The following is a 10,319-nucleotide window of genomic DNA, read 5'->3' on the forward strand; positions in this document are numbered from 1 at the left end:
GTGTGTGTGTGTGTGTGTGTGTGTGTGTGTGTGTGTGTGTGTGTGTGTGTGTGTGTGCGTGCGTGCGTGATTAATTTCCAGACATAGCTCATACAGAATTCTGCATATTTCCACAGTAAACACAGCTGAGGCTGGAGGTGTGTTTTCCGGTTACATTATCAGTGTGGCTCAGGATGACAGCCAACTTAAAGTAGTGATTTGGAAAAGTTGATTTGATTAGGACAGGAAAAGTAGGAGTGTTTCATCTCACATTTCTTGCTGTTACAGGTAGTTTCTAACTATAGCTTCCCCAACACAGTAAGTGTTAAGGCAACATTCTGTGTTTAGACGCCTGCCAAAAGATTCTGATGATTCTGGGCCAAAAACTGAGAAGAAATGCTAATCACTCCTCATTCACTACAGTATATTGACCAAACCTATGCAGTAACCATATTGTCCCATTAATTTAATGTTTTAAAACTACCAACATTTAACTTCTGTGAAAACAGACACACAGCTGATCTATATAACTATCACTTTAAAATCTGTCGCTGACCAGTGTTGGCAAATTGGGATTTTTATGATTTCTGCATGTGACTTTGATTTGTCAGGTATTAACTTTGCTAAAATTACCCAAAACAAGACATTTCTGTTGGGGTATTTTATATCAAATAAACTTAGAAAACACATGATGCAGATACCAAGGTAGATGTTTTTTTTGTATGTGGTTGTTTGTGGTCAACACATGTCAGTACTTTTTAACTTCTACCCCTGAACTGTCTACTGGTAGCTGAAACTTGTGTAAAAAGCTGCGGGCGGTAAATGAGGCCACAGATGTCAGTGGGTTGAGTTGAAGGTTTGACGGTTGAGTTTGGACAATTGGCGCTCTTGGAAGTTCTAGAAATAGTGCTATTAGTTTGCTTTAAATAGAGACACATTGCAGAGCAGCATCTTGCACACTTAGAGGATGCCAACCAGGTAATAGGATTGGCCGGCTTTAGCTTGGGTCACAATGAAGGACATGTGGCCACGCATGATTCCTGATGCTGGATTTTAACCAATCAACGCAAAGCCAGTCATTGAATGACACTGAAAACTATAGAACACAAATAATGGTAAAAGGTGCTTTGTTTAATTATGTTTTTGTTTTTTATTGCCGATTAAAAAGCATTGATTTGTCCAATTTATCTATCTTTAGCTACTTCAAAAACTGAAAATTTAAGGAATGGTCCCTCATTTCTCACATTTCACTTATTTTGGTCGCCTTTGTAGAGAACTTCTAATTTGAAAAGTTACCTATGCACAATTTGTACAATTTCTGACATTGAAATATTGGGCCAGATTGAAACTGACTGCAGACTAAAATTTGAAACAATCCGACAATAGAGCAATTAATTGATTGACAGAAAAGTCATAAGCAGGACTATTAATGAACAACCATTACAGTTTTTTATTTAAGGTAACATTGGGAATATTCTCTGGTTTCAGCTTTTGAAGATTTTCTGCTTTTATTTATTTATAATATTAGGCAGTGTCTTAGAAAACCAGACGTTTAAAGACATAAGTCTTTAACTAATTTCTGACATTTTATAGACAAAACTAAAAATCAATTTACTGAAAAAACAATCAGCAGATTATTTCATGATGAAGAGAATTTGTTGCAGATCACACTAAAACGTTATGGTGAGACAAAGAAGCCCCTAGCTCCTGTATTGGTGTAAGTGCACTGAAATGTTGTTTTAATATGTTATGAATGTTATATCTAGTCTAGTGTGCCAGAGAAATGGCTGGTTTAAACACTTGAAGCTACATTGCCACATGTCACATACTTGTCTGTGTTCACTAATGATTTCCTGTTTCTCATCTCCCTGCAGGGGAGGAAGGCCGCTGGGCGCTCAGGGAGTCGATCCAGCAACATCTCCAAGGTAACCACTGAGTATCATCCATCAATATACGATTGCTCTAAGTACACACTGTTTACGACTCCTGAGACACTAAATAGGACTTTAAGCTCCCCCAATGCACATTGTTTTCATATTAACTATGAATCAAATGACTGTGTGTTGTGAAAACCATATAGTCATCCCTTGCAGCTCAATAGGTCACTTCAGTGGACTGACATTTGTCCGGTTGCCAAAAAAAATCAAAATAAATGCTGGTGTTTTCTCCAGGTCTCCTGGGTGTGTACGTGTAAAAATGCTAGCAGTACTTTTTATGACCGTTATATGTCAGGGCTGTAGCTGTTTGTTAGCTTATTTGTTTTTTCTTTTGCCCCCTAACAGCCAACAAAATCTATAAATGCAGAAGATCATTCTTGTGTATGATTTATCATTCATATAAATCTTTATTTTGTTTATGTGGTCATTGGAAAGTGGGTTTTGATGTTTTCTTAAACTAGTGATAGTTGATTGAAATTGGTAGTTGTACTTTCATACCAACATGAAAGCTAAATTGAGCCTGTTGGTTGTTTCAGGCCAGCAACTCTACAACAGGTCTAACTACAGCCTCAAGAACATCGATCACGCTGTCTTCTCAGGACATATGCAGGTAAGCCAGCTACTTTACCACGTTTTCTTGAGTATCTTTAAAAAAAACTCTCTTTAAGCCACAGCCACAGTTCTCTACGAGATATTAACATGCACATTTTAAAACACTAAGTGGGACCCTGAATTAGTATGGTCTGCTGAATGCAGAGTGCATTAACAAAATTAAAATGGATGCTGAAATCCAGTGGTGCTCCCAAAGCACAATCAATGAGGGGAAGATGACTGATTGCAGTAATGGGATCCTTTAGCTTATTATATCCATTGTCCAGTGTGGTCGTCACGCTGACAGGCTCAGGACGGTTGCTTCAAGGCTGAAAGGACACACTTTTTTTATAGCAGTGTGGACAAATGTGATATACAGTATGTGAGTGCTTGGACCTCCATTTGTTACAAACCATGCTCATATTAATCCTTATTCACCCTTTCTTATTCTGATTACTTAACGTGATAGTCGGTCAACATTTTGACATTTTGTTTTCACTTCGTTATTCAGTCGTACATCATGACCCATTTTTCTGTCTCTGAGGAGTTGTTATTTTGCCCTAACCACTGCGGATAACAAATCCATCCCGCCCGCATAATTTCCAGTAAATATAGAAGATGGTGGGATCGGAAAAAAGACTTCACTATTCTTACCTACAAATCTCTGAACAGCTCTGTTTAAACATCATCACTGAAAAATAAGAAAAGGTCCTTGTGAAAAGTGTTGACAGTGACTGTGGACTTTGGATTTCCCAGAGTAACAGGGACGGATTCTGGGAAAAGCTGTTGCTCTTGACTGTCTTTAAATTAATTTTTGCAAACTGAGAGCACCACAAAGGAAATCAAATTCACCTCCATTATATTAGGGTGAAAGTAGAAATCTCAGAGAGATATCTCAAGACCGGGGCATACAGTATAAACACAAAACCTTCTGCATTGCTAGGCAGTAGGTAAGTGATCAAATAAAGTGTCTTTTTTAATTTGGGTGAACTGACCATTTCAGCCCATTTGTTGAGTTAATGTCATCACATTCATGTGTTTTCCATTTTGTTTCACCTTATTTTTTTACACATCTCCATCTCTCTGTTTGCGTGTATGTTTAGTTCTAGCCAGCTGACCCATTTAGAGGAGGATGTTTCTGAATCGCACAAACACAACAAGCACACACACACCTCTGTGATGGCCGTCACCAGCACAACTGTGGGCTCGTCAGCTCAGGTGCAGAAGAAGCAGGTGAAGCGCCGTCACCGCCGCAAGAGGAACAGCTGCACCGCCTCCGACTGCTTGGAAACCAACATCAAACAGGAGCAGACCGAACTTAGCTCGCATCGCAGCGAGAACGGGGAGAAGAGGGAGCGGCATGTCAAGAACCAGAGAGAGCTCCCACCTCGCCTTCGCTGCTCAGGGGCCCCCCAGTCAGATTCCACCTCTGAGGATGAGGCATGGCGTGAGGCCCGCAGCTGGAGCAAAGAGAAAGCCCGAAGAGTGCGCAGGCGAAGCGGGAGCAGCCGAGAGACAGACGGGGCAAACTGGGATAAAGGAGGTGAAGACAAAACCGAGGTCATGGAGCTGCACTCAGTGGGCTCAGATGAAGGGAGGAAGAACCGGTCTCTGGTGGAGGACAGCGAAGGCCTTAAAAAGCGCCACAGCAGCGGAGCCTCGATGAAGAAAGCTGGCCACGTTTCACAGAGAGAAGGCTCACACCGTAAGGATAAAGAGAAGTGCTACAAGTCAGGAGACAGCTCATCTTTGGCAGAAGATTGCGAGAAACTCATCACCAGGAGATACCAGGAAAGGGGGACAGGGGGTGGAGACATGTCAATGCCCGCACCACAGAAACACTGCGGAATAAATGGAGGTCCACTACGGGAGTACTCTGAGGACTCAGAGGTCTGCAGGTTAGTGGGTGTTTGTGAGCCTTATACTGTAGGAGTGTAGGTGTGTGCACTATAAGATTAACTCAGACTTTATTGTCCAAAGAGGGAAGTCCTCTTGGTCAGGGGATGCCAAAGATACCCCCAAAACAAAGAAAATATTAAGGAGCCTACATATCATTACCTGTTCTTATGTGTGTGTCTTTGTGTGTCCTGGATGTGTATTTTGCGTGTGTGTGTGTGTCTGTGTGTGTGTGTGTGTTTGTAGGATCTGCCACTGTGAGGGGGATGACGAGTGCCCGTTGATAATGCCTTGTCGCTGCACGGGGAGCCTGAGTTTCGTCCACCGGACCTGTCTCAACCAGTGGATCAAATCCTCAGACACCCACTGCTGTGAACTCTGCAAGTTTGACTTTATTATGGAGACGAAGCTCAAACCTTTACGCATGGTAGGCACACACTCACAGCTATGAACTGGGATCTACTGTCAGGCTGTAATAATACACCGTCTCTCTCTTTCTCTCTCTCTCTCTCGCTCTCTCCCGCTCTCTCCCGTCAACCAATGTTGCCTCTCATCCCCTTTACATCTCCATCCCTCCGTTTCCAGTGGGAGAGGCTACACATGTCGAAGGGCGAGAGGAGGAAGATCTTCTGTTCAGTGTTGTTTCACCTAATAGCAATAGTGTGTATGTTGTGGTCCGTCTATGTTCTGGTCAACAGAACCATGGAAGAGATCAGACTTGGGAAGAATGGTGAGTACTTTCCCCCACTCAACATACCAGAGATAGGAAGAGTAAAAGTGCTGTTATCCATGGCCGTCAAAATAGAAAAAGGGGATTTGGACACACCCTAGACGCACCTGCGCCTTGTGCCTCACGCTGTGCGCTGAGATCATTAAAATAGGGCCTTAAGATTTCAAAGGCTTTGTTTTTCACATTGTCATAATAAATGTGCAGTTGAATACAGGGTGACAATGGAAAGAATAAGAATTATAGGAGTAAACATACAAATTAGAATCTTATTGATTATAGCAGCAGTAGTAGTAATAGGTGTAATTTGTAATTTCTTCACTATATAAAATGTAAAATGTACATAGGTCACTGTTGTAGTTAGACAACTGTCAAAATGTATTACACACCTCTGCAGAATTTTGTATCACATCTTGTTCAACCTGTTCACCTCTTGATTGTTACACCTGTCTGACTCTGGTGATGTGGTTTTCAAGATACATTTCCTGTGTAGCTCATTGTATTCATGTTTTCCCTAAATCTAGTGAAACTAGTTCAAGATATGTGTGCGTGAGGTCTATCTAGAGTGAAGACATCTTCAATGTTCTTGACTCCAATTTATTTGTAATTTTACCCAGTTTAACATATTAATGCATACAAAGACTTAAATCATACCATATTTACAAATGACCAGAAACTCGTGTTAAAATGAGACAACAAAGTACAGTAGCTTTAAAATAAAGTCACATCTACATCAATGACACTTTCAATTGATTTGTACATTCATTGTTTATGATAATGTTAGGACCTGCAAACCACAAACATTACTGTATGTTCAGGGCATTTGGCTATTCTTCATGTTTTAGCTCAACCTTACATTTCAACGGACCACAATTTTAGGCAGTTGTTGGTTGGGAAATCTACATGTTTGTAAGGCTTGAAATTTGGTTGGCATAGATAATCCATCAAAGTGAACACATAGCATGTTGTCATGTTATGGTGTGATCATATGTTACATGGAGATAAATTCATCACACTGTAATGCAGTTAAGGACAGTGTTACTAGAAAACTTTCCAACATTTGAGTTTTAAGAGAAAAGTATTTTATTCAAGAGCAAGAACAAACAAACACCTTAGAAGAAGAAGAATTTATAATTTTCCGTTAATGGGCTAAACCATCTAAAACCACCAGTGTGTTCAAGAACACTTGATGATTATCTTAATTTTCTCTAAGTGAGCAGGAAGTTGGGTGTTTTACTGTCAGGTCACATGATGATCGTTACAGTCGGATTCACACATTAGCTTCAATTTTATTTGAGTTCATCACAATTTGCATCATTGTTAAAGTGAAAAATAGAACCCTCAGTGCTGTTGTGTTAATTGTTGCTGTGGTATGTTGTGATTATAGCGGTGTCTGTATTTTATATATATACATATAATATATATATATATAAAATGAATTGCATAGAACACGTTTCTTCAGAGATCATAGAAATAAAGAGAAATTACACTCGCTCTTGGTTGCAGACGAGTTATGGAGATTTTCTCTTCTGAAGTACTATAAGTACTATACGCCAAATGGTAAGCACAGCTTTGCACACACCACCATCATGATCCATTGCACGTCCTGCAGTTTGACTAACAGCAGATCTGTGTGTGTACGTGCGTCTGTGTTCTCAGGTGTGCTGGAGTGGCCCTTTTGGACCAAGCTGATTGTGGTGGCCATAGGCCTCACAGGCGGCCTCATCTTCATGTACATCCAGTGTAAAATCTACCTGCAGCTATGGCGCCGCCTCAAAGCCTTCAACCGCATAATCACTGTGCAGAACTGCCCCGAGAAAGACCTGCACAACCCTCAGGCCCGACCTAGTGCCTTGCTTAATGGCAGGCACGAAACTGTGGAGGTTCCAGTCAGTCCGGGCCCCATCCCAGCTCCAGAGGCACAGATGGACTCGGACATGTCCGTGGAGGCTGCGGTTGCGCCGGAACAAAACCCTGTCTGACCAATTTTCAAAGTTCAGAAGAGTCCTGAACATCCTGCTCATCAGACAACACAGCAGCGTGTGATTTAGACTTGTGCAGTGTTTTAGGGTTCAACATCTCAGTTGCTGTGCTGATCTTGAGACACAACAGACATATTTAAAGTCCTAAAGTGATCTAGTAAAAAAACTGAAACGCTAAAGGGCTGCAGTGACGTGAATGTGCAAAGTAAAAAAAATAATGTGGCAGGCCGGAAAATGGAGAGAAGAGAAGAGGAAGTGAGGAGATGTAAAGGAAAATAAAGCCATCAGCAAGAGACTTTGTAAGCACTTTCTTAAACTGCATGACATGAGGTAAGGTGTGAACACCCTGTGGACGCTATTAAAGGTCTCCGTATGCTTCGAATAAACCTCAGACGACACTTCTTACAACCGTGTCTTGAGGCCACATCTGGTTGCCGAGTGGAAAGCGTGCTGCGAGATGCAAGGAATTCTACAAACAGTGATAATGGCAAACACTCCATGAAGTCGTGCAGATATCAGCACAGACAGCATACCGCTGTTTTCACTATATTGGGATTCAGATACTTAAGCTATATTTATATCGCCAGCATCTGCAAGGGTTTGGTCCATGACGTAAATCTCTTTATCTGCCCGTGTCTTTGACTTGTCCGTGTCCTGGTCTAGTCGGAGGCGTATGCGCCTCTGGCTGATTTGCCAAGGACAAGTAAAGAAAAATGGGGATGAGGACAGCAAAGGCCGAACTTTGTAAATTTCAAAAGACAGAGATCAGTGTTAAAGGAGGAAAATCCCCTTCTTTAAGAATACAAAGATCACCAACCACGGATAACTAGAATATGTGGATTGGGAAATACACGTGGCGCACAGTTATGAATAGAACCGCGTGTGTGCGAGTGACTGATGAAGTCCGCAGAGACCAAATGCAATCAGTATGTCAGTAAGCCTTTAGACAATACTATAAGCACTCACAAAAGCCCTGTAAGGTCGGGGGAAGGTTAAAAAAAATACGACATCGAACAGCTAAAATGTCCCTAAAGTTTTCCCAAACAACCACACTCATCTTAAACATTGTGTCACAGAGGTGTGATAATCATCAGAATGGAAATAATGGCACACACTTTCCTCTCCTCATAGGACTTTATGCTGTTGCATTTGGTTGTGTAAAGAATGGAAAAGAAGAACTTGAGAAAAGAAGTTTATACTGTAGCCTGCCTACTTTCACACCTCCGCAGGATTGGCCACCCGTTCTGTATAGTGCGACATGTGAAAGCCGGTTTCAGATGGTGTTAGACAATCCAACAAGCTCTTTGTTTGAAGCATACTGAGGCTTTAGCTTTTCTTCTTGAAAATCAGGTCTTCAGACACCAAAGAGTAAAGATATAAGTAGAGGAACAATTATTGGAACAGTACATTTAGCTCAGTCTGAAATCTGAGAATGTAATGTTTAGAAAAGTAAATGAAATTTTGAACATTTCTTAAAAAAAGAAAAGGTCAAGGAGCCCCGTTGTCTGACAGTTTGCAGCTTTATGGAGATCCTCCTCCGCGAGGTCCTAATATTTATACATTTATGTAATTAGAGCTTTCATGGATGCCGTACGTTAATGATTTTACATTAAACATGACGTACTGTGTGAGTGACTGACCGGTTAATAAAAAAAACACAATGTTGTTTTAATCTTGTCCACTTTTCTACAGGTTTAATTTGGGTTTTGTACCAGTGTCATGTCAAAGAAAAGAAAAATTCTCTGTGTCTTAGAGCCACCACAACATCTTTGTCAAAACTTTTTTTTAATCTATGATTGGATAAAATGGGAATATTTTTGTGCAATAAACAATGAATGTAGAACCTCTTCACAGGCTGGTGTGAAGTTACTGAGCAACAAGAAGACTTCACCGGAGGACTGACTGACAGCATTCTTGTTTTCCATCTGTGAGAGTTTGGCACCATCTTGTGGACAGTCAAGGAGCAGCAACATTTTGACCTACACAGGCACAAAAACACACCTTCGATAAAAAGTCTTAGCTGAAGGCAGTCTGACCAGCTGTCCTGAATGGACGTCCTGAGCTAGGAGCTACAGCCTCGGTTTCAGTCCGACATCAACACCATCTCATCCAGCTGCTCAGCCTCCAAGTCATCTTCATCATCCACATCATCATCTTCTGCGTCGTCATGTTTCTCCGCTTTCTCATTTTTTGTTTCCAAATCTTTGTGAGACACTTTTCGCAGTTTAATATTAGGAAGTTTCTTCAGATCACCACTCCACGCTCTGCCAAAATAAAGGATTAACAAATGTCATCAAACATTGGAAAGAATGTTTGTTAATCCTCATGTCACGTACAAATCCTACATTTAAATGCTTAAAATCACAATTTAATTTAAAAATACTTTTAATTTTTTTTTTTCAAACATGTCAATATTTTAGGCATTTGTTTTATCCATTCAGTATAAGGGAAATTTTAAAATCTGCATATTATGGAGGTAAAGACTATCAAGACTCATTGAGCCGAATAATTACAGCCACTTTTCAAATACTTACATTCTAATAAAACAGAAAATGTAAGATGTAAATTCAACCCACTAACCTGAATGTTTTCAGATTCTTTGCATTAACGATGTCTGGAATCTCTGTGAAGAGAAGAAAACACAGAATCATGGAGGATTTTCCAACACTGAACGTGTGCATGCATCCATTTACATGATGAGGACTCACCCAACCCGATGCCCTCATAAAGCCCTCGCTCTCGCTCTATGGTCTGTTTGATGACAGCTTCTCTGGCGCCATGGAGACGACCCTGCCGACCTTTGATCCCATTCATCAGCTCAATCTGCTCAAGTTCAGCATCAAACCTTCGGAGGTACCTACACATACACAAGAACACACACAATGAAATGCTGATTTAATTATACCTTCTTTGTTTAACGTTAAAATATTTTAATGCACTGCAAACTGAAAAGGATGAGTGTCAAAAAGTAAATGAACATAAATCACAAGTCTTCAACCTTTCAACGATATCACAGGCCTCTTTTCTGGTGTAAGTTGTCTTTTCTGGATCCAACTGTTCCTGAAACCACAACAGCTTCTCACCTGGAGACAAATAAATAAAAGACATAGTACAGCATGGTATTTAACGGAGCGTAATTTTATCCTCACAGTCAGCAAGTGTGTATATATATATATATATATATATATATATATATATATATACAGT

General features: G+C 40.6%; 2 protein-coding genes and 1 long non-coding RNA gene across 7 annotated transcripts in view; 1 reads left to right on the forward strand and 2 right to left on the reverse strand.

Annotated features, from left to right (window-relative positions):
• march1 (membrane-associated ring finger (C3HC4) 1) overlaps window positions 1-7,324 on the forward strand; it is a 32,390-nt gene extending 25,066 nt beyond the window's left edge. For 3 of the 5 annotated variants that reach the window (XM_034889408.1, XM_034889397.1, XM_034889424.1), the window contains 7 exons: window positions 1,854-1,904; window positions 2,453-2,526; window positions 3,611-4,405; window positions 4,650-4,830; window positions 4,989-5,133; window positions 6,637-6,690; window positions 6,790-7,324. In XM_034889408.1, coding sequence (XP_034745299.1) covers window positions 1,854-1,904; window positions 2,453-2,526; window positions 3,611-4,405; window positions 4,650-4,830; window positions 4,989-5,133; window positions 6,637-6,690; window positions 6,790-7,112 — 1,623 coding nt within the window. In that variant the 3' untranslated portion in view covers window positions 7,113-7,324. The remainder of the gene's footprint in view (window positions 1-1,853; window positions 1,905-2,452; window positions 2,527-3,610; window positions 4,406-4,649; window positions 4,831-4,988; window positions 5,134-6,636; window positions 6,691-6,789) is intronic. The other 2 variants (XM_034889417.1, XM_034889433.1) reach the window with 1 other exon arrangement.
• Window positions 5,880-6,791, reverse strand: LOC117955203. Its single transcript, XR_004658981.1, has 2 exons — window positions 6,242-6,791; window positions 5,880-6,171 (listed from the first exon to the last, which is right to left on the reverse strand). It is a non-coding gene; the product is annotated as an uncharacterized LOC117955203 (long non-coding RNA).
• A 1,744-nt stretch (window positions 7,325-9,068) lies between the features above and the next one.
• tma16 (translation machinery associated 16 homolog) overlaps window positions 9,069-10,319 on the reverse strand; it is a 3,003-nt gene continuing 1,752 nt past the window's right edge. The window contains exons 4-7 of the mRNA XM_034889471.1: window positions 10,111-10,195; window positions 9,821-9,969; window positions 9,693-9,735; window positions 9,069-9,376 (exon numbers count right to left, since the gene is read on the reverse strand). Coding sequence (XP_034745362.1) covers window positions 9,196-9,376; window positions 9,693-9,735; window positions 9,821-9,969; window positions 10,111-10,195 — 458 coding nt within the window. The 3' untranslated portion in view covers window positions 9,069-9,195. The remainder of the gene's footprint in view (window positions 9,377-9,692; window positions 9,736-9,820; window positions 9,970-10,110; window positions 10,196-10,319) is intronic.

The sequence above is a fragment of the Etheostoma cragini genome, chromosome 2 (genome assembly GCF_013103735.1).
Source record: "Etheostoma cragini isolate CJK2018 chromosome 2, CSU_Ecrag_1.0, whole genome shotgun sequence".
NCBI classification, from domain to species: domain Eukaryota; kingdom Metazoa; phylum Chordata; class Actinopteri; order Perciformes; family Percidae; genus Etheostoma; species Etheostoma cragini.